This window comes from Falco biarmicus, chromosome 2 (genome assembly GCF_023638135.1).
Source record: "Falco biarmicus isolate bFalBia1 chromosome 2, bFalBia1.pri, whole genome shotgun sequence".
NCBI classification, from domain to species: domain Eukaryota; kingdom Metazoa; phylum Chordata; class Aves; order Falconiformes; family Falconidae; genus Falco; species Falco biarmicus.
The window spans coordinates 91,303,439-91,327,899 of NC_079289.1; the positions used below are offsets into that span (position 1 = coordinate 91,303,439).

At 39.5% G+C, this 24,461-nt stretch overlaps 1 protein-coding gene across 5 annotated transcripts in view; it reads left to right on the top strand.

Moving 5' to 3' along the window:
- The window catches only part of SH3KBP1 (SH3 domain containing kinase binding protein 1), a 231,575-nt gene that overhangs the window by 61,316 nt on the left and 145,798 nt on the right, over window positions 1-24,461 (top strand). For all 5 annotated transcript variants that reach the window (XM_056327158.1, XM_056327159.1, XM_056327160.1 and 2 more), the window contains one exon: window positions 18,777-18,900. In XM_056327158.1, coding sequence (XP_056183133.1) covers window positions 18,777-18,900 — 124 coding nt within the window. The remainder of the gene's footprint in view (window positions 1-18,776; window positions 18,901-24,461) is intronic.

The window sequence follows — 24,461 nt, forward strand, 5'->3', positions numbered from 1 at the left end:
ATAGTTTTCAGAGCACCTTTACGTTTGGACATCTCATGTTAAAATAGGAAAATAAGTTTAAAACATGTGATGTGGGAAGAGTTTGGAGGTAAAATTTAGCTGTGCTCTCCAAAGGGTATTTTAAAAGTTGCTTATATTTAGAAATGGTCTGTGAAGATTGATTCTAGTATTTTCCTCTGGTTTTATTCAGTTAATATTATTTCATATGAAATACGTGTGACTGTATGAATTAAGAGCGCAAGACAAATAGTTGCGATAATTCTTCTGATTTAATAGAATTTTCTCCCTTGTTTTATAAATGTGCTACAAAATTTGAAGAGCTGGTACATGTATTTAAAAGATTCTTACAAATCAGGTTTAACCAATGTTTTCATATTATTTTTTTGAAAGGTGTAATTTGTGGCCAACTGCCACAAATTTTGAGTGAATGAATATAAATATCCTAAGACAAAGACAGAGTTACGATTTTGTGAAAAAGGAATAGTATGCTTTTCCAGTTTTTCTTGCACACTTCAGAAATCTAGGTAACTATTTTGAGGTGCCACTGATCTACCAGCAAACCTGAATAATTAAATGAAAACCAGTCTTATTTTCTGGCCTTAAAAGCATCTTTGTATAGAAAATTACTTTTGGAATTTAAATTCTCAATAGGAAGAACTTCAGAGACAAACTAAGACAAATAAGTAGATGTATAGGAGTTCCTTGAGAACTGCATATATGTATCTTGTAAATAGATTTGAATAAAAAGAAAATTGGAAGTTAAGAAAGGGAATTTTGTGTTATTGAAAACTGAACTGCTTTATTTTTCATCACTGATCACTGAAACCATCAGTGAAACCAAACACTGTCTTCAGATGTTATGAGGTACAAGAGAACTTGAGAGAAACAAGAATACTATGCCATGTGATAAAGAGGGAGAAGCTGAAATACTATTTTTAATTACCGCTGTCTTCAGCCTTTGTTTTCCAAATGGCAAATGACTTCCTATACCATTGTCAATGCTATTAATATGAAGGGGTGCTTGATTCTAAGGATTTGTGTAACTGTGTAAATAAATGGAAACCAGACATTCCTTTTGACCTGTGTCTATATTTAATAAATATTTAAGAATTCAGGAAACATGGAATTGAACAGTACTTGGCCAGTACAGCCCTTATAATCCAGCTTCTTTGTTTTGCTTTTTTAATGGCTTCTTCCAGTTATCGCTTGTTTATTTGAGTGGGTCTGGCCACAGGGAATGTGAGGTAAAGCTTATCTAGATGACGAAGCAAGTGGTTTTATTTTTTTTCTTAAAGCATATTAAGTAATAATGATAAATATGACTTTTAAGGATTTAATGTGCTTTAAAATGGTTGGTTTAGGAGCTTCTTGTAGCTGGTAGAATTGCAGGCCTTAGTTGATTGCCTGGTAATTACCAAACTTGTTTGATTATACCAGTTACTTCCCTCCCTGCTTTATAGATGAAGGCTCTTGCCCCAGCACTGCAGCTGTTAAAGTGGGCTCATGTGACACTTGTCGCTGCTCACACCCTGTTCAGCACTCCAGAAAAAATGAAGTCCAAAGCAAACAAACTCTGCCCTCATGCCTTGTAGTCTGTGCCACCTTAAATTTAGCGATAGCATAGATGGTAAATAATGAAATATGTGTTGAAAATACCTAGGTGTGAAAATATGTGTACCTACTTAACAAATGCAGTGAAGTAGTTACTGACTGTACAAAACTTACATAGTGGAGGGATGGAAGACATACGAAAAGTCTCCAGCAGCAAAATGTAGGATCAGCCAATTCTCTTGTAAGGACTGAAGGCAAAATGGAGGTACTGTCATAGGCACGTATGAGTTTAGTCTCCTTAAATGGGTCCTGGCTACAGCATGCCTAAGCTTGTTTTCATGGCTAGCTAGCAGGTGTACTGATCTACTGAGATATTGCCTGCCTTTCACACCTTTACATTTATCACCACTTACAGGTTAGTGAATGTCACCTTTGCACCCAAGCACGTGTGTTGTATAGTATAGTGCAGACACATCCAGACTAGTTTGTGTAGCACCAGCTCACGACTGCCTGTCCACCTCCCCAGCTCCGTGTGGGGTTTCCTTTCAGCTGTGGACTTCAGGTTGCTTGCCAGGCCCTTGGATCTGATGGTTGCTGCTTGCTTGCTCTGCATTCATGTTCCTCTTTCTCTACCAGAACATCCTCGACAGGCCTTGTTTCTTCCCAGTCTTATACTGGGATTAAAAGAAATGACTTCTTTTATGCTTTTCGATGTAGTATGATGTTTGTTTATCCTGGTTTCCTTTTCGGAGATCTCTGTGCCAAGTCCACCACCCCCATGAATTCTGGAAGTGTCCATCACATGCCTTGTCTAGAATGGTTAGTGACTTTTCTGAAGTAGTCTGTTAGTTGGTCTGTGATTGTAAATATACTGTTAAAAAAGTAGAGCACACCTGTGTTTTTCGTGTAACCTTTGTAAGTTCTGTACAGGCTAGATGGCAGAATATTGAAAAACGTAACAGTTATCTAGGAGAACCTGCACAGCAGTACTCCCATCTAGCTGGATTACAGAGGGAGAGACTGATTTCTTAAACATGTTTAGTTTCTTTTACTGATGATATTCTTTCAGGGCCGCCTTCTACAAATAGTGAGATCTTTTTTTTTCCCCCCTCTTCTTTTTAGTTTCCCATATAAGAAGAATTGGAACCGTACAACTCAAAGTTATGAGTGATATACTGAATATGAATTGTAATTTGAAGTGACTACTTACAGCACTTTAGCATAAATACTCGCTTCTTCCTAATTTTTTTCTAATCAGATGAGTTTTAATAGGCTATCAAAATTAAGTTGGCTTTCTGTGTGTGTGTTTCAAATGCTTGAATGTTTAATAAATTTTAATACAGCCTATGGAGAGCATTTATGTACGACTATGTAGTATCTACTAGTTATCTCCAGGTACAACTAGAAGAGGGGGACAGTGAGGGAAGTGGTTTCATGGCCTGTAACAGCTGCATTTTAAAATGCCAGTGATTCTGTATTTTCATTAATCTTTATATAGTGTGATTGGGTGATTTTTGTTATTGCTTGTCAATAGCCAACTGCTTTGTCCTCATTAATTATTACTCAGAAGCCTTACTAGATTTTGTGTTGTTTCCAAGAGGCAGAGGAAGTTATCCTCACTTAAAACACCTGAAAATTTTACTGCATGATGAAGCCTGTTAAAATCAGTAGGACTACCTGTGCAAAAAGTATACTTCTTGACCTAGAGGAAAAATGTCAAGAAGGGCTCCCAATGAAAACAAAAGAACCAAGTGGTTTCTGTTCTGAGGTGTCAAAAGTTCATTGTAAAGGTAAAAAAAACACCCTACACCAGAACTTGAAGCTGTTTTGCAGTCAAGGAGTTTAAATACATCTGGGATATTGTATAATTTCTAGAAACTGTCAGAGTATCTGGGAGGAAGGAGTGTTGGTTTTTTGCCTTTTCAGTAAGAAATACAGTTCAGGGACAGGATGGATAGAGAATCCTCTTGTGAATTTGCCTGGGAGAAAACTACTCAGCTTTGCCTGCAACTTCTTGAGTTCAGTCTTTGTCACAAATGGAAAGAAAGATACTCCCTTCCATGAAATGAGATTCCTCCCTATTTTTTTCAAGAGATGTTTGTATTTGTATAAATTATCCAATGATTTTTCTGATGGCTTAATTTTCTCTGGTTTGTGTTTTGCATACACACACATTTATATTTTAGAGCAGAGAGCTACTTTCAAGGCAAGCTGTTGTAGGGAAACAAAAGCTAAGTCACGTATTGTCATTTTTCTTTCTGAGAGTTGTGTAAGTCAATATTTAGCAGAATTTCAACACATAGTTTTGCATATATGTATTTGGAGACATAGCAGTTTCATAGTTAAGATTACACTAAAGTTTTGAAATGTAGGTGAGCCCTCTTCAACACGTAGGAGTAACACTCAGTGTTACTGTTCCCTCAGCCTACAGCACTCACAGACCAGGAGTGTTATCAGCTGTTCTGAAATAAATTGCTCTTTTCTTGATAAGTTGGTCAGCAAAAAGGCCAGTTAAAAAGAATTGTTAATGATTAGATCAGGGGTCCTCAAACTGTTTAACCAGGGGGCCGGCGCGTTGATGCAGTGGCAGGCCGTCATCTGCGGCTGCTTGGTTTCCCCCCCCAACCGCCGGCGGGGGGGTCTGTAAATACCGGGGGCCGGATTGAGGACCCTGGGGGGCTGCCCACGGGCCGTAGTTTGAGGACCCCTGGATTAGATGAACAGATAGGTCTTCCTTCCACATATAGCATGCAACTTTTTCCTCTTGATTCTTGTTTAAATGTAAAAGTGACGACTTACAGGTTAAGTTTTTAAATCAAAAAGTACTTAAAGTCAATCTCCATAGGAGTTTGTGGCTGCTGAAATCTTCTTGTTTCTGCTTGCTGAGTCAGTCTGCATCATCATTCAGGGATGCTCAACAAGGTGAGCAGTCAGAGGAGTTAGTCCTGGAGTTCCGATGTATCCTTATATATGGCCAAACTGCACCACTTCTTCAGCCTTGATGACTCCTATGCACCTACTGTCTGCTTGCTTTCTTCTAACTCTCATCTTCAAACTTACCTTTCCCCTCAGCAGAACTATATATTTAGTACTTTTCTTTCACCTCTATGTTATTTCTGAAGCTGGAATTTTAATAGCAGTGAGTCTCATGCATACTGGTCTCACATGTCCTGTTGGGAAACACCGTAAAATGGCTGTTGCTACTTGGAAGGAGACTTATCCAAACAAAGATCATACTTTCTCATGTAACACTTCTTATCTGTAAACAGGAATCCTGCTGAGTGTGCTAGGCAGATACACATCGGTTTTTCTCGTGTAGACTTGACCATAATATATTCTTAAGTTGTTGGGGTTTTTTTCCTTTTAATACAAGACAATGAGTCTGTGTGGCTCCGATATCCATGAAAGTTTGTTTGAAGTTTCATGCTGGCTGAATAAACATTAGGTTGAGAAACTCCAAAAGTAGTTTCAGTGTGATGCATTACTTCAAAGGTAACATGCCAATCTCTTTTGCAAACACTGAGTAATTACAGGATTGAGTAATTTGAGGTAAGAATCATGGTCACCAAATCTTCTCCTATCTGACATGCTAGGGTGCACCTCTCCTTCAAGTACCAGCGGCATATCAAGCTCTCTCAGGCAGCTGTAGCACTCACCGCACCTTTCTTAGTCTTGAGCAACACTCTTTGCTCTTCTGGATCAGTGTTGAGCGTGGTTATTTCTACTGTTTGCATTCTTTATACCTCTTCTCTTTTGGGTAAGACCAAAGTATGGAAGGTTGTTCTGCTTGAATAGATCTCCTTTTGCCTGCCTGTTCCTTTTTCACAGCTGTAAAAGAGCAGACAGAACATATGAAGGGCCTAGAGGTTCTACCATGAAACACACTGTCCGGAGACCTCCACTCCACGAAGAGAAAGTCTGAAGTGTAGAGGACAGCCACTGCATTTCTGTATGTCAGTCAGGGAACATTTGAGACCTGTTGTTTAAAGTTTGGGTCAATTTTCCCAGCTCTTAAGACTTTATGAATAGGGCTATCTTTTCTAAATATCAAGTCTTTAAGATTAAGTCTAATGCCTCCAAAGAAACATGCGACCTACTTTTTATAAAGGGATTTCCATGGTTCCAGGACATCTTTTAACGGGGATTATTAAAATTATTGCTCTGAATCTTTTCAGTTCCATATCTCTTAACACACACACACACACACACACGCATCCACACCCCACCCACCCACCCGCCTTTATTTTTCTGTCTTCTTTTTTCTTCTTCCTAAAAAATTACCTCTTCAATCTTTGGAGTAAACTTTTGCATACCAGGCATATTGGAAAGGGAACCACCACTGGAGATGAGCATATTGGCAACACACTGGAACTCAGAAGGCTGTACTAGGCAAAAAGGAATTCACAGGGTGTATGGCCCCATTCCAAACTCACATGAATTAACTGGACCTGCTGTAATGTTTGCAGGAAGCAAGGTCAGATTAAGAAGGAAAATAATTAAATAACAAATTTTGCTTGACAGCTGCAAGGGTTGTAAGACTTGAGGAATGTGGCTGTCAGAAGTGCTGAGGAGCTGTCTTTACCATCAGTTTCTTCTTGAAATTGTTGGTCTTTAGCACCAGGAAAAATGGGATTCATAATACATTTTCCTGTGAATCTGTGGCAGGTGGATGCCAGCAATATTTATGAAGAGACCTCTAGCCCTAAACTGTCAGACTGCCGAAGGAAGAGTGTTAAATTCTAATCTCTGATTTACAAGTCTGGCAGTGCATACTGTTCACATGGTATGTGATTTGAATAATGATGTGTCTACTCCTGATCTCATTAACCCTGATTTAATCCAGGATCTTATTTCATTAATGCCTGCTAGCTTTCATACAACTGGTTACGCAAACAAACAAAACCCTAAAAATCCTGTAACACTGTAACTATCTTTCCAGGTATGTGTTTTCATGAGCACTTCTTTTTTGGAAGAAGTTTCAGCTTGTCTGACGGAACTCTTAAAATACTGATGCATCTTCAGGAATCTCAACTTTAATTTTACATGCAGTGGAGCTGCTCAACACTTGCCCTGTCTGCATAGGTTCAGTGGACTTCTCTGCGTAACCTTTGTAGCTGTATGCTGCAGAGGGTTGAGTAATTGGGCTGATTTAATAGAGTAGCATGTATTTGAAGACAGGTCTATCAAAGAGTGATAAGAATCTCTGCAATTTACTCAGACCTTTTTATGGCACAGTTCTTCGTTCTGTAATGTAGAATTATGTGATTAAAGACTTATGTATGAATTTGCATAATTTTCCCTGGATTGTTAATTGGAAAGAAAAATGGCTATTCGGACCATCACCAGTTTTTTTTTTTAATTGTGGTTAAAATGAAAATTTTGAATTCTGTGCAGCTATATTTTCTGTATTTCCTGTGTTTTCTGTAGTGCAGTGACATTCATTCAGTTTTTTTGGTTTTGTTTCTTTTTAGCTGTACAGCATATAATTTAGAGAAGATAAATTCTTTCATAAAAAATTTCTTCCATATGATTTTAAACAAAGAGTGCAAGGTACTACATGAATCATTTCATGTTCTCATTAAAAAGGCCTGCTGCTAAGGATCATCCGGTATGTAACGGGATTCTGTGTAAAGGATTTATGCTACGTCGTCTCTCTCTGAACCTCGCTGTGTTATAGAAATAGTTTATCTGTTTATCAAACACACTGCAATTTGTGATAATGTCTCCCATTGCATTTTTTCTCAGAATATATGTTGTCTCTTTTTCTGTATTGGTCATCTACTTCAAATTGTATGGTTATGAGAACGAACAAAGACACAGCCCTGGAAATTCATGGATTCAAGTAGTTTCTTGTATGTTTTATCAACTTCGCTTTATGTGGTATTATGCATAGCACTTTTTATACTAACAGCAGAAATATTTCTGCTACAAGAAGTATCCATTTATCACCCTCTAAAACTGTAGTCTGTTCCAGCAGGTTTTTTTAATATGGCCAGGTGCCTGTGGGGGGCAACTATTTATTGCTAATTTCTGCTAATTAATGCTAAATTCTGGTGTAGCTCACTCTGCTCTAAGAAATGAGGAACAACACTGCACTTTCAAGCAAAGTAATAATGCTTCTAATAGTTGGATGAAAATAGTATGTGAGAAGAAACTTAATTACAACCTGAATTAATTTTTTCTGTTAAAAAGTGAAATTGTTTGAATGATTTCACTCTGTTGGAGCTGAGCGACTGAGGAGAAGCTGGCTGAGAAGCACCTTTTGTGCCTCCCCGCAGTTCCTTGTCTGTATTCACAGATGCAGGGAGGAGCATACATGTGTCTCTAAGCACCTCCACAGGTGCGTGTGTCTGTACACGTGTTGAGACCATTGGGCAGCTGAAACACATATAAACTGTACTGTGCTGTTGCCAAACACAGGAGAAAGCAGGAGATGCAGCTGATGAAAGCCTGGCTGGTCATCCATTGTTGGGAAGGTTATGGAGGGTGATAGAGGAGGAGGTGGAGGACACCAGTTAAAGAGGCTGGTTTTAAAGAGCCAAGCACTTGCTGCAGCAGTGCTTCTTGTCTTGAACCTCACTACTTGCATATGTTGCTAAATACGTAAAGCAGAAGAAATTCTCAGCCCCAGATTAAAACTGAGGAGTGTGTTCTGCAGGGGTTCACTGACGGGTGCTAGCAGGCAGCTGGATGGCTCTATGAAATAAGGAGGTCACTTCCAGTCCACCTGCGGGTTACGGAACCTGTTGCTGTACAGTGGGATTCTCTGTAAGTCTTCAGAAATGCAAAGCCTGTATCAGCCTTGCAACTTGTCCACTTTAATTTTTAGAGTCTTTGGGTCACCATCTCACAAGTGCCTTGCACATGGGTGGTGGGACTGCGTGTCCCTGTTCTGGTGTCAAGGTGACAAGTTCTGTTTTCCTCACCTCTAATAAATTTATAACCAGCTTCTGCTTTTGTACTTCCCATCTGCCTGGGGAACCTGCACATAAAGTTCCACAAATTTACTTGCTGTCTTTCAAAGGCTTCCTTAAAGGTGTCTTGTTAAAGCGCTTAGAAGATGCTGCTAAGGGCTTATGCACCTGGCCCGTGGTGATCACTTCTGCTTCTTCATGCTTCCTGCCATCTGCTCTTTCTGTTAATCAGTTACACTTTTTCTTACACCTAGATTGTGACATCTCAGAGAAAGGTACTGTCATTTTTTCTGACACCATGGTGTGGGATCCATAGGTGCTGTTAGAGTATCTGCCAGAGAGGAGATCAGGAGCAGAGCATCAGTCCTGGATCACTTTCCCCTCCTCAGCATCCCCAGTGTTGGGGTCAGGATCAATTTAATGGCTTGGAACAGCATTCAGCACCCAGCGTAGCTTCTTTTTCCTATTGGCCTTTCATTATTGCTCTAATTATTGTTTTCAGCCTTGGTCCATTAAGTGCATTAAGATACAATGAATTGCTTGTCCTGGTGGTAGTGAAGCTAATCACTGCTGTAGCCATGCACATCTGTAAAACCTGAACTACAATGAGCAGAGAGTGTATTGGTTTTTTCCGCTTGACTTCTACTGATACAATCGGTGTTACGTATTTGGTACACTTTTTATAAAAACTTTTCTTACTATTGTATTCCTTGCTGTTTCTCATCATCTCTTTTTTACCCTTCTCCTTTCTTTTATTCTTTTGTTTCTTTTTTTTTTTTTGGTAATTAAAAAAAAAGATGTAGGTGAATATGAGCTGTCTCCTTTTAAACTGGAGAATGCAGTCTGAGGCTAAGGGCACAGAACAAGATTTTCTTGACCTGAAGGGATGCAGGAAAGCACAGTCATGTTCACATAAAAAAAGAGCTGAAAGATTGCATAAGACTTAAGAAATCTGAGAGTTCTGTCGATTTCATTATAAAACATGCACTCAGCTTTCTAAAAGCACAAAGCTTTCTACATATGCAAGACTGCATATCCTGTCCAGAAGACCTTTTATTATCAGGATGTACAAAAGATTTAACAAAGCTGTATCAAAAAAGGAAGAATGTGGAGATTCCATAAAAAGAGAAGCTTCAGTTTGCTGGGCATTGCTGTGTAGGAGAGGAACAGTGGAATTCAGCTGTGGCAGAGTGCGGCCTCCTCAGAGCTGGGGTAGGGCGGGCATTGCAGCATGGGCATCTCAGGCTGGAGTAAACAGGGAACGTTCAGACACAGGTGTTACAGAGGAGTTACCCACAGGTTAAGCAGGAGCTAGTTGCGTTGTGCCTCCAGTGGCACAGTATTCTTGCAGTTAACGTCGAATACAGTGGATGTAAGAGGTAATTTTCTTTCATAACAACTGTTGCTTTGTCGTTTCATAGTAATTTTGTTTGTTGCAAGTTGTTTGTGCTAAATCCAAAGTACTCATTTTTTACATGGATGTGCTCATGTGACGCAATACATTCTCCCAAATGTTTGAGGTACTGTATATTAAGTAAAGTTTAGAAATAAAATTAATATTTAAATGCTGCAAGAACAATGCATGTGACAGGTGTGCTGCTGAAGCCTTTACTTATGGCTATGTAATGAATTTATGACTGTGCAGGCTAGGTTCTAGACAAGTGCAGTAAATAGCTGAGCAGCGCCCTGACAAAAGCCCGTCCGCCTGAGAAGCAGGGGCAGCTCTCTGCGCTTACCTGAGCAGCCATGCAGGCTGCGCCTCGGACTGTACGTGGGTGGTGTTCAGGAGTTTATTTGCACTAGGAGAGAGCAAACCAGGAGATTGCATCTTTTTTTTATGTAATACAACAGGGAAAAAAGGGAGGGTATGGCACATCAGAGCCTTCATCCTTAAAGTATGTTTTGCATACTTTACAAAAAAGCAAAATACAAAATATTTTTTTTACAAAATGTTTTTGTAAATATTTTACAAAATATTTTGTATATTAAAAAGTACAAAATAAAAAACAAATACAAAAGCAGTGCTTTGTTCTGCATACTGCTACTGTTACTGCTGGAACGGACACCCCGTTCAGCATGTAAAACTCGGTGAACAAATAATGCTTTTCTCTATCAAGCTGTAAATCAGATAGAAGTCATGTGAGCCACAGAAATAGACTTGATTTTGAAGGCTGGATACTGAAACCATAGAACTCTTTGAGAGAGGCTTAGGAGGCTTTGATTTAGAAATAACCCCAGAACTAGGCAGTACTAGCACAAACCAGGAGGCTCATGCTGTAACCTTCTTTTTTTCCCAAAGATTATGTCACATGCCTGACAGGGAGTTGGGAACATATTTCCTATGAACTTGGGATAAGCTGATAGTGAACGACCAGAGAGGATGTGGAATCCTGCAGTAGTGAAACAGGAGCGTAACTTTTGCTGTGACCTCATATGACGTGTGCGATAGCAGTATGGGATCTGTGCAGCTGTTAGAAGCCGGGGGTCACTGCTGGGGAGGGACACTCTCCAAGCTGTCCTTCCCACTGTCCTTGCTGACAGAGCCACTGATACGTGTCTTCTGTCATGACCAGCTAATTGAGAGATCTCAGTCTTGATTGTGTTGCTTGAAGGTACTGTGTTCTCCCTCTGCGTCTTAGAGCTGGTATTGCCCTAGAAAGAAGAAACCAAAGACTAGTGAAGCTCAGATGATGCAGAATCCAGGAAAATAAAAGCTAGGTGGTTTCTTTACTGTGTCTGAAATGTTACTTTGCTTTCTATGGCGTTTAAGGTTAGTGCTGTGAAGGCATACTGGATTTCAGTGCTGCCACCATCTTACTGGTTGAAAACAGTTTTCAGACTGATGCTAGTTCAGTTGCTGGGAAGGTTTGTTCCAACCTCACTGCCAGGTATGTTGTTTATTTCATAGTAGAACTACAAGAGTCTTGCCAATATCAGAGTTGCAGTTATATCTAAGCACATTTGTAATTATTCAATAACTCTTAACTAGTTTTAGTGAAAATGTCCCAGGAAATGACTCAGGAGAACTAAATATTGCATTGATATACTCTGCAGCAGTTATATTTTGAGGTTTTAATATACACAGATAATTGAATTCATATATTGTTTGAAGTTGCAAACATTGTTTGCAGGAAATGATGGTGGCATTTTTCTCTTGTAATGTAAAGTATGATTCCTGAGAAAAGAGATTAAAGGAAAAGCCTTCTCTATCTCAGAGGGGTCAAAGTGCCCCTGGCATTTCCATTGTCATCTTTTGATAATTCAAATGTGTTGTGTGGTTTCCCCCTCGCTGCATGTGATTCTGGGTTCTTATCCCTGCTCCCATATTTGGCTTCAAGCAGTGTACGGGCTGTAGATTTTTGAATTGTGAAAGCTTCATTATTTCTCAGGTTTTAAGTCTTTGAGTATGCATGTGTCTTGCTTTCAAAAAGCTTTGATTTTGATTAAAATCCTTGCTTCCAGTATGCAAGAACTGTTTTCCCCTCTGCACATGGAAGCCATATATAAATCACCTAGCAGTCTAATAGTGATTTTTCTCATAATTTTTCATGACTTCCAACAACTATGTGCATTGAAGTGTTGGCTGGAGCATTTCGTACTTGCAGCAGCACAGAATAGCCTATCATTGCGTTTACAGTCATGGAAGGTGTTGCAGCAATTTCCTCAAATGTTTAAAGCTGAATTTCCTGTAAAGGTCAGAACTGCTAGAGTTAAAAAAATCTTGAAACTTTGATGTTGTGAAAATGGAGGAAGTTCTTGTACTTTCCTTCAGACTTGGTAACGGATGCTAACTTACTTTTGTGGCTGACCTAATTCAAGCATTTGCTATAAATTAAAGGAAGCTTTGTGATAGATGAGTGGAAACTTCAGTATTTAGACATACAGATAGAATAGACTTTTTCCTTGAAAGGTAATGAATGATGAACTTCTGAAAACAAAGCTAGATCTTACAAACAACGGTAGAGAAGTGGCAGGTGAGGCAAAGACCTTTCTCTTTGAAAACCATTAACCACTGTTTTGTCTCTCTCCAGCTCTACAAGTTATATGTCTTGTCAATAAGTAACAGTTTTTGACTTAAGAAAGATGAAAGATGCTTAATTTCTAGATTTTATAGGATGAAATAGCCATTTAATAGGGTACAAGTACACTTGAATATGTTGTATTTTGCTATGTGATGGAGTTCTGTCACATTACATAATTTGTTGTTAGTTAATATTCTGTCACACTGTAAAGCTCACAAGCTCATGGGAATTGTCTTACAAATTTTCTGTGGTTCATACTGATGTAGGGCTGGATTAGAGAAGATCCAAGCAAAACCAGCTCAAGTATTGTCTAGGATTTTATGTTTCTTTGGAGAAAACATATTTGAAAGTTTGCTAGTAGAAAACAATGTTTTCATGGTGATTTGGCTATTGGCATCTATGCAGTATGGTTGAAGCCTAGTTATAAAAAAATGAACTTTTTTAGATATTATAAGGGCATACAAAGTGTAAGGGTCTTTGGAGTACTCTAAAATATGTCTATGTCCCCGTAATACCTTTGAGATTGTAATATTTCATCAAATTGGGCTTGAAGTTTATTTTTAAAGTTCACAGGGACTTTTTTTTTTCAGAATTTCTCAGATCGAGGATGCCTCTTCCCAGTAAGAACTGCTTATCATATAGCAATCACTCTGAAACCCACATACACCGGAGGTGGAAACTGTCTAAAAGTTTGTGGCATCAAGAGGGCCTGGTTTAGATTTAGTGGTTGAAATGTGAGGTTATTTACTTAAGGGCTGGGTTCCCAAGGCATAGCCCCTTGAAAATGCTAATAACGTGCAATTATCTTTGTGTGGGCTAGGAAAAAATGCAGCATTTTGACCCATGAAATTTATACCGGGCACTGCCCCACAGCCAAGTATCAAATAGTACCAAAGATGAAGTTCAGAGATATTTTTGAAGCGGTTAGCACTGTGAAAGCTTACCTCTTTGCAGGTGGCTGTGTAAGCGAGACGGCACCTCATTCTGCAGAAACATCTGAGTGTCAGAGGGGTGGTGGGGTGAATATCCAAGTGCTGCACTGGGGATTCCTTTGAGGCCCTTCTCCTGAGGCTGTGTGTGGGGCACTCCATGGACATTTGTCTTGTGAATTCTGGTTCTGGAAAGGGCTTTCTAGGTCGCTGAGTCTGGTCTGACTAGTGTCACCACAGGGATTTCTAGTGAAGGTGCTCACACCGTGTCCTTTTGAGGAGACTCGGCATGCCACAGATGTCCTGCGTTTCCTCTCCAGTCCCCCTTGTCCTACTCAAGAGCAGACTTGAGTGAGTGGTGGTTGTGTCTGATCAGGGTGTGAGTATATTTGCTGTAGTCAAAATACCACCAGAAAAAAAAGTGCATGAATCCTAGTCCGGATGTACACTGAAGTCCTTGCTGGGCAGACAGCTAATTCTAGGTTGATGTTTTCCAGTATTTTAGAGCAGTATAATGTAGTAAAGTCTCTTATCTTTCTTGTTTCTCCTCTCTTTTCACACACAAGCTTCAAGAAACAACAGTTCCTGAGCTCACAATTGGATCCTTAGTTTCTGTTCATCCTCCTTTAGCATTTAAATTCAGCTGTTCTTGAACTACTCATGGTAGATTGGGGACTTCTGTCCTAAGTGAAAGTTTGCTTTCTACTTCCTTGTGTACATGGAATTTCTTCTTTAACAGAAAATAGTATCTGCGAACTTCAGCTTGAAACCAAAACCAGAAATGGATTTTGTCACACACTTGGGAAGGGTCCCATAAGCCACCTTTGGTACACATGGGTTTGGAAGCTCATTTGCCTTCTCCTTCCTCATATCGCAGGCTTCCGCCTCATGCAAATCTAGAATGAGTGGGTTATGTAGAAAGATTTCTTTAACCATTACTGATGGAATATCAAGCTTTTAGGGCCATTGTAGTTGCATCATTTACCAAATACGCAAGGTAGTCATGTTCAATGTCATGCAAGCTGCTCTAGGAGAAACTGCTTTAGCAGGGGATTGGGCTAGATGATCTCCAGAGGTCCCTTCTGACGCTGACCATTCTGTGATTCTGTGATTTTTTTGTGGTGAAATAAAGTGAGCTGGCTTGGTATACCTATGTGGCCAGAGTTGTTTGGGGTTTTTTTCACTCTGTTTTTGAGGTGGAAATGCAGTTTTCAGTAAGATGATGTAGTTCTTTAGAGTAATAACCTATTTTTTACAGCAGGTACAAGTGGGGATAGATATAAAGGGCTATGTCAATATTCCTGAATTTAACAGAACTAAGGTCCCTTTCTTTGTCCTGATTTTGAAGCATTGCTCAGCCCTCATGGCAAAATCCTCTGTCCTGTCTTCCCTCTGTGAGCTTGCTTTTTCCACGTTGCCTGTTGGGAACAGTCTGTGTGCTGGATTATTCGCTGAGCCATGCCCAGGCATGGCATGGGAGAGGGCTAGGTAACATGGATTGGGAGGTGTGTTAGCAGTGAGACAGACAGTCATAGGGCCAGTTTTCTGGCTCTGTTTGGGCCACAGCTGAAGCAAAATCTTGAAATCCTAAGGTCCCCAAGGGTAAGCAGTATAGAAGACAGTGCTGATGCAGAAACACCGTACTGGAGAGAGGACTGAGGGCAGAAGATGTAATATGGGCACTAATGTTCGCTGCTGGCTGCAGCAGTGAGGCTGTTTAAGGTGTGAGGCTTTTGTTTGGTTTTGTTTGTATGTTTTAAAGTCTTCTGCTGTAGACTAAGACCAGGAATTGAAAAGTTGCGTAAGTGGCTTAAAGCTGGCATAACTTCGGTACTGCAGAATGTGTGCTAAGCTGCTTAGATAGGGGCGTCCCATGGGGTATTGCTAAGTATAAGTAGGTTTCTGATAAGATTTTGGCTTAGTAGGGCCGGATTGGCTTTTGCTTGATTTCTGTTTCACTATTTAGAGAATTCACCACTTTTCCTTTTGGTTCCTTCCTGGATCTGTAATTTCATGCTGCTGTGGTTGATCACCTGCCATGTTACTGTGGGCAATAGATATGAAAAATTATGACCCTTTTCATGAGCATCAAAGGAAACAGTGATGAAAAGTAGCCCAAATCGGTACTAGAAAGGCAATCGTTGGGCTATTTTGGTGACTGCAAGGTGCTGTACCTTCTGTATGAATTTTGGCTTAGTGGACATGTGGCTATGTCTGTCTTTCTTTTTTCTGTGAATAGCAGACAAGAAAGGAAGTGTAAGACTTCCCACCCTACAAACAAATGCCAGTGTTTGGTAGTTGGCTTGCTGTATTCCTGTTTGTTTTTTTTTCAGGAGTCAAACAAGCCTTCCTCAAAAAAGCTGTCAGCAGCAGCAAAGGCAGCAGTGTCATTTGTCTGAGGCTTGAGGGTACAGCTGCACTTTCTGTTATAGCAGTTTTTCTCTGTCACTTTTGAAGTTGCAAATAGGATTTTAAAAATTAAAAAAAATCATACCATTGTCTCAAAATCTGTGAGTTGAGAATTTAATTAAATTTTGACATAAAGAATAGAAAATAACACCCTAATGACACAAAGGAAGCAAGTTCTGGCAATATGGGGTCTTCTGTAGGCTCTTATCTTGTGGTCCTGTTCACATGAGAGTGCTGCTTGACTCAGTCAAATTCAGTTTAAACTGTAGATAATTTTTTAATACACTGAGTTTGTCACCTAGCTGCAAAATAAATTTAAAGCTTCAATACAAGAGGCTTTGGGTAGACTCATTTATTACCTATTTTAATTTTTAAGGCTGTGAAAAAAAGCTTGTGGAACAATACATGTATTAGTCCGGTCCATTTTTTAAGAAAGTGATATAAGAATTTCTTCTAAATACATGCAGTGGTTTTGAATTATCATGTGGTTGGTTCCTTTCTATACAGGAGCTGTGCAGTGTTTCTTCTAACAACAGCAGCATCTATCATACACGCATTCACCTTTTGTGTACATGTTCATTCACATTCATTAATTCAATTGTGATGGTTACTGTGATGAGTTAATTTTAGGTACTACTTTACCTGTGTGATGGCACTAGATAAAAGATTTATTGTACCCTTGGTGGGCAGCAGTTTATAAAACTCTTATCTCTGCTAATGGAATACTGATACACAGTAAATGCCTTGTGCAGCTACAGAAGACTGTATTAATGTTGTGTAGGTAATAGTTCAGCTTTGAAATAGCGGTTGGACTAGGGAAGTAAAATGTTAAAAAAACAATTACAAAATTCATGTTTAAAGTGCAACTTATAGAGAGTGACTTGGAAATTCTTGTTTTGCTTGATGTTCCTCTCATATAACTGGTTCAGAAACTTCAAATAGAAATTTGCTTGCTATGATTTAGTGCTCATGTCTGAGATGCTGGAAGGCTAAATAAGATCTGAAGTATTTCCTGTGTGTGGTACATGGCTACTGCATTGGGATATAGAAAAGGGCAGTGAAGGTGTGAGAGTTCAAAGTGAGGAGGGAGGGGAAGAATTTGTCCAAAGCCATCACCTGTCCCTGATGCCTACTCAGTGTAGAAGATCTCATCAAATTTGCAGATGACACCAAACTGTGGGAGCAGCTGATGTGCTTGCAGGGCTGCAGTTCAGAGGGACCCAGACAGGAACCTTATGAAATCCAGCAAGGGCAGATACCAGTTCTGTCCCTGGGAATGAGGAATTACTGGCAGACGTACAGGCTGGGGCCTGATGGGTTTGGGAGCAACTCTGCTGAAAAGAACCTCTGGGTCCTGGTGGGCAGAAAGCGAAACATGAGCCAGTCTTGTACCCTGGAGTCAAACAGAGTCAACAGCATCCTGGGCTGCATTAATAGCCTGCAGACTGGGGGAAGTGGTAATCTTTCGTTACGTGGCACTTGTTAGTCCACATCTGGAATACAGCATCCCATTTTGTAGACGGGATGTGGATTTTGTGTTAAAGAAAGGCATTGATGAACGGGAGCGAGTTCTGTGACTATGGGAGCTGGAGCACGTGCCCCGTGAGGAGATGCTGAGGGAGGTGGGCTTGTTCAGCCTGGAGAAGAAATGGCTTTGAGGGGAGGGACCTTCTAATACATACAAGGAGGTTATCCAGAAGACAGAGCCAGGCTCTTCACAGTGCTGCCTGGTGGGGAGGACAGGAGAGAGCAGATGGGACTTGAAAAGAAAGTTTCAGGCTGGGTATAAGGAAAATTTTTTGTCACTATAAGGGCAGTCAAGCAGTGGAGCAGGTTGCAGCCTCTGTCTTTGGAGGTTTTTAAGACACAGCTGGGAAAACAGCCTTGAACAGCTTGGTCTGACCCCAGAGATGGCCCTACTTTGAGCCAGAGATTGGAGTAGAGACCTCCTGCTTAGTAGGTCCCTCCAGCCCAAGTGGCTACTGTGATCCTGACCTTGAACGAAGCTTGGAGCCAAAACTTAACTTATTTTTTTCCTTGTGTTTTTGTATATGGCTATAAGCAAACAGTTTAACCTCTTTAGTGTGTCAGTTACCTGTCTATAAAGCGGATGTAATGCTACTTGTCTACCTCAGTGGTGTTTCAAGATAAGATATATGAAAGGCTGTGATATTTGGGATGCTTTGGCAAAGGAGATACAGACAACAAAGCAGTTAGGTCTTTAAAATCTGCCTAAGAAGGCAATAAAGAGGTATTGTGCGTCTACTCAAGCACTAACTATGAAGTCTTTGGAAGCTTTTTTCTGTGGGTTTACTTTCATGAACCTCCACCATATATATTTTCTCTGTGTGCTGCCAAAGAAGTCGATCACCTTAAAAGGTAGTCAACTGCAAAATGTGTTAGTGTTAGTAACGGCTCTGACAGCAGGCTCTATATATGCTTCTGCCAATTATGGTAACATTTGTCATATTTTCCTAGTTAATATTTTTCTTCTTGCTATGTTTATTGTTTCTGTGGGCTTCTCAATGGAGGGGAAGCAGGCTTAGCTGTCTTTACATCAGGAGCACTGTACCCAGTTCTGCCCTGTGCATCAAATGTGCAGCTAATTGATGGATAAACTGAGAAGTCCACCCCGCCGCCCCCTTTCAGCTTTGGTGATCTTTCGTAAGAGATTTGCAAAGCTGTCCTACAGTTTTCACACATAAGTAAGGTATTAACCTCTTTTTAAAAAGAAAAAAATAGTATCTGTTGGAAGAGTTAGCTAAAATTACTTCATTTTGTAGCATTTCAACTCACAGAGAGTCTTTGAGGTAGCATTAGAATAGGCAAGGGTGTATACATAGAAGTTTTAAGAAATGATGGGAGCTTGAGACTCAGAATATTCTGTAATGCCTTTTTTCAACTGTTTTTTTCTGTTTCTTCTCCCTTTCCACCTGCCTTTTCTTCTGCAGGAAATAAAGAAGGACATGAAGAAAGAAAATACTGCCAACAAACCACCAGAGAAGCCTATAAATGAAGTTTCCAATGGAAGCCCTTTACTGTTGTCTGAGACAATTATTAGAACCAACAAAAAAGGTATAGTATATGGAAGCTTAAATGCAGATTAAATCCAGACCTTTAAAAGAACAAAATGTAAACCTTCCTTGTTTCTAGAAATAAAGCTAGTGTATTTAACTGTAAAGGCATAGCGAGAATAATTTAAAAATAATTAAAAAATCTCATTGTCCTTTAGACTGGTGTATGGATGCATGTATTACATCTAATATTTCCACATTAATTTGCACAGACATCTCTTTCTTATTAAAAAAATCCTTCCTAGATACACTTAATTAAGGGAAGCTGTGTGAGGAGATTACTGAAGCTTATTAAAGTAAGGAACTGACAGCTTGCCATGTATGGGAGGTTTTTGCACAGTGATGTCTGTCCACATCCACATATTCATGTTCTATGTGGGACAGAGACTGGTTACTGACAGAGAACTTAAAAAAACCCCAACCAACCAACCAACCAACCAAACAAACAAAGAAACAAAAAACTCATAGAACTTAACACATTAATTTCCTGAGAAGTGTTCTTCTGTTTCAGACTGGAATGTGTGTGCTTCATGTCTGGCTTGATTCCCAATGCAGATTCATTCCTGTGTAGGGTTCTGAGTTGCTAAAATGAAAGCCTCCAGATCTTCTGTCTCTTTCCCTAGCTCCCAGTCCTGCTCTCAGAAATATCAGAACAAACCAAAAAAATTGCGATATAGAAGCTGGATTTTTTTTTAGGTTATGTTTGTGTGCCTGTTTGTTTCTGGGAGGACAATTGGCTACGTGCAAGAGATGGGCTGTATTTTTGCCTGGGAAATTCACTGGACAGTTTCTTGCTTGCTGTTTTGTACAGAATAATCTGGTGTCATTAATCATTGCTGTAATGTAATTTCCATTTTGGCATGTCTTCTATACTGTTAGGACTATGCATATGGAAATTTTCTTTTCCATATTACCAGCAAATGCTGTATCTGAGCTGCAGTTTAACTAGAGGTTTTAAACCTAAGGTTTGCAACTGCAAGTGGGGAAGATTTAATAATTTCTGCAAAATATATGGCTACCTTTAAGATATGAGGGCGAGTAATCATCTTTTTTGCAAGGATTGATGTCCTCTGAGAGAAAATTGGAAATAAATCTCTGGAAGCTTTGTCTTTTGAGTTTTGATGTCATCTTGAATCTGGAGACATGTCCAACATTTCTGCTTTGGGTCATAGGTTTTTCAAGCAACAGCAGAATTAAATTACCAAGAATTATTCTTTTTCGTGGCTGGTGTACAGAACTGTATGAGTAGCTGGGAAATTATCTAGGGACCAAGTCTGTTCCATATTGCTTCAGCTGCTATTTGGAGAAGGCTAATAGCTGTGGCAGATGCAGAGCTTCAGTTCAGTCACAAGGGGATAACCCTCCAAATACGGTACTTAAGAGTGCAGGCTTTCTCCTCCTCTTTCTTCCCTCTGGCTCAGAAGCTTTAAAGGTTTGAGGAGATAAAGAAGTTCTCTTTCTGCTTGTAGCTGGAGAATACAAAACTTCATATGCATTGAAAGGAGAGAAGCAAAGGCTGACATGAAGATCTGTAGCTTGAGGAAGGGGTTAGGTTTGGAAACAGCAGATTTCATGTTAGGATGTTATCGCATTGGATTTCATTGGTGGGGATTGCACTTCTCATGGCTACCTCTACATAGTGTCAGGGTTAGTAAATTTTTCATTTTGGCTGCTTCTCCACAGCTGTTTCCATTGCTGCAGAGCAAGCAGTTGCAGCATGCCATAGTCTAGCAGTACAGCTGAGAATAACAAGCATAACAAGGCCAAGAGGGGTTCCCCCCTTTTTTTCTGGGATTTTTTTGAGCATGGTGCCACAGCGGCCTTGCTTAAGTGAGGACAGCTAAGCAGGAATTTCAGTAATAAAGAGTCTTCTAAGATCTGTGTGACAAATCTCCTTGTAGAAAATGTTGCAGCATTTCACTGAAGGAGCCCTAAATGCCACAGGGATTTTTTTCTTCAGGTGTTCTTGTGCTGTGATTTTTATTAAACTCTACCTCAGTCTGTTTACTGATCACAGAATGTGACCTGACATGGAAAGAGGGTACTTTTGTTTTTTGCTTTGCGCCCCCTCCCTTGTTGTTAGGAAGTGAAGAAGAGAGGGATGCATCTAAAGGTCTTCAGCTACTGTTCAGCAGTTCAAACAGTAGGCAGTATTATTTATTTGCTTACTCAATGTAATTTTGCTGCTTGAACTTCACAGCAGATCCAGTGACATGGGAGTGAAGTATTCTGTGCTGGTATTGTGTTTCTGTTACCAAGATGGTGATAAGTGCTTTTCTGCTGCTGTGGTGTTATGTTGCATAGTTTTACTACTTAACTTGGTTGGCCTAATTCAAGTGGCAGCACTTCAGCAGGCATTTACGTTTTAAGCAGAAGAATCTTGGCCACTTGGCCTTCTGGCCTGTAGAGATTTTTCCCTTGAGGAATATTGATGAGTGTCCAACAGTGCTATTCAAGGAAAATAGCTGAATTATTTGTGAGAAATATCTAAGTATCTAAGAAGAAAAAAATGGATTTCTGAACAAAAGATGTTCAGGATCCAGCTTTATATCTTGTTCGTTCATGCCAAATATTTCTAAGCACTGTATTGAAATCAGGGGTTCTTCTAATAAAATCAGTGTATATGTAAACGCCTCTTGTAAAGGCTTATTTCATTGAATAAGTAATGGACATTACATCTACAATCCAAAGTAGTAATCCAGGAACAATTTAAAGTTGGTGTAAGGCCACTAGTAGTAGCCTACCTGGGTTAGTACTTCCATTACATATTAAGGGTGGCAACTGACTGTGGAATTAATTAGTTGTAGGTCACCATGCATGAATTGTTCAGTTTTTCATTATAAAGATCAAGAGAAGATGGAAGGATTTGATTTTGTCTGCTTTTTGCTGGGGGCAGTAAAACCAGAACATTTTTCATCCTTTAATGTTTCTGGCTGACCATAAATATTAGTGACTTAACGGAAACAAACAGTAGAAATTGCTGTTATGGTGGACATAATTTAGGAAACTCTGTTACATTTGGCCATGATGTATTTTTGAAAGTTAGTATTTGTAGCTATTTCCTCTATTTACAAGGTTGTAAGTATGATCTAGAAGTTAGGGCCAGCTACACCTAGGAAACAATGGGTTTATTTTCAAAGCCTGCCACAGAGTTGCTATATAACTTTTGCTAAACCACTTAAACTCTGTTGGCCAAATTACCAGGAGCAGGTTTCTTAATTTGTATTGATTTTTCAGATAGGTAGAGGTTTGGGTTTTTTCCTGATTTATTGCAGTGGCACATCCTTATTTATTCATAGCTTCCAGGTATTTCATCTGCCTCTGCCTCAGGCTGCCTATTGGCAAAACCTGGGTTTATACCTGCCTTGTAAAGATGTTGAGATCTGTTATAGCAGGTAGTGATGGCAGTTAACATCTATGAAACTGAGCATTTTAATATAGTGTTACAGTGAGTTCATGCTTCACCCCTGAAAGGCTCCAAAAAGGACCATTTGCTCGAGTGTAGAGATGGGGTTAGGGAAACATAAAGTCTGTGTGCTTTCCCTGAGAGTTCCCAGGGCTGGTTCCCAGGCTGCTCTAGCCTAGATTTGATGGGTGCTTCACATGCAGCATTATCAGCCCCTGTCTAGGGAAAAAGGCTGTGGCACTGAACAACCTGTCTGAAGCTGTTTGAAGGTCAGCTGTGGTTGGCTTGCATATCCTTTGCCAGAATCTGAGAGGGATCATTCTTTCACTTCTTCCTACATTTCATATGCCAAGAAGGTCCTTTCCTTGCCTGGTGTGGGTCTTTTAGTGTATCCTTTTTGCTGATCCAGAATTTTTGGTTGGCATATAGAACTATTGTGCTAAAACTTCTTTACCTTGAGGGTGACACAGCACTAGAACAGGCTGCCCAGAGAGGCTGTGGAGTCTCCTTTTCTGGAGACATTCTGTGCAACCTGCTCTGGGTGAACCTGCTTTAGCAGGGGGGATGGATTAGGTGATCTCCAGAGATCCCTTCCAAACCTGACCATTCCATGATTCTGTAAAGCTGACTTAGAAAAAAAAAAAGATTTTTTTTTTTTATTTAGAATTTGCATTGTTGCAGCCTGGTAACAACAGGTTGGGAAAGCCTTTTCTTCCCTGAAAACATATTCAGATTGTTTGAAAAAAGCAAAAATCAAAACTATTGCTTTTGTTCCTATTATTTAATAATGTAAGAAAATTACACTCAGCTCTTGGAACAGGAAAACACTGAAAGATATTTTTTTTTTTTCTTAAATGGTTTTCCATCATGGTGAAATTTCATTTTTTCTAAATTAACTTCCAAAATCTAAAAACAGATCCAACGTTGTGCAACTGTTTCAGATCTGTCATAAATTCAGTACAATCTTCATTCAGGTATAAAGGGACACAATGGAAACTGGCATGCATTAAGCTTAACTGTGAAATGGCTATGGCTAATTTTAGGATAGTTTTGTTCTGATTTTTGCGTATTCTATTTTTAAATATACCACTCCTTATGCTATTTTGTGTATCTGGGAATAGGACCCCACTTACATAGGCCAAATTGCAAAACTGGAGTTGATAGGCTGTATTTTCTAAGTAAACTAACAGCATTTGTAACAAGTAAACATATTTGAGGAAAAGATATATAGCCTTGCCAGATGTATTTGTTTTATATAAACTGTAAATGCAGTCTGCACTGAGGTTGCTCAAGCCAGCAAATCTGGAACAGCTCATCATGTGTTACAAGTTCTTAATCAGAGCCAAATACTGAAAGCAAAGAAATGTTTTTTCTAGTTCTCTTGAGAATTATTTTATCTTCCACCCTACATTTAAATAATAAAGAGAATTTGCATCCTATCCTAAAAGGGAGAGTTTTGTAAGTAGGTTTGGTGATATGATAGGTTTATGTTCTGAATAAATAACAAATCTATTGTATGGAAAACTGAGATTTAAGTCTATTTTTGTAAATTAGACAAATGGGAAAAGTATTTCACAAGAAAGATGCCTCATAATTATGTTCAATAGTTTAATGATTATTTGGATACAAAAAGACACCCATTTATTAAAAAGACAAGTTGGTGACGACTGAGTTTTATATTAAGTAGTGTGTGTGTAAGCTATGATTCTGGTCATACTGTTCTACAGAGAGGCAAACCTCAAAATTTCTTCATAAAATCTTTTATTACTAAACCTAGTGCAAACGACTGCCTTTGTCATGTCCCAGTGATGTGTTTGATGGTGTCTGACCCTCAGTACGCTCAGCTTTGGTTTTCCTTTCAAACACGGGGAGTTTGAAGACATTGATCTGTCTTTTGGTTGGAATATCTTTCTGCTGTTTATACATCCAGGCCTTCTCCACAGACAGGCTTTGGTGTTCCCTTGCAAGTACTGCCAACTTCAGAGCAATTAGAGCTAGCATGAAAAAAAAAATCCTTTTCATTTTTAAGATCAGCTAATTGGTGTATAATCAGTATGCAGTTTACACAAATATGCATAAGAACATACTTATCGGCCTATTAAGGTTAAAATATGCATGCAACATATGACACAAACCCAAAATGAGACATAAAAAAT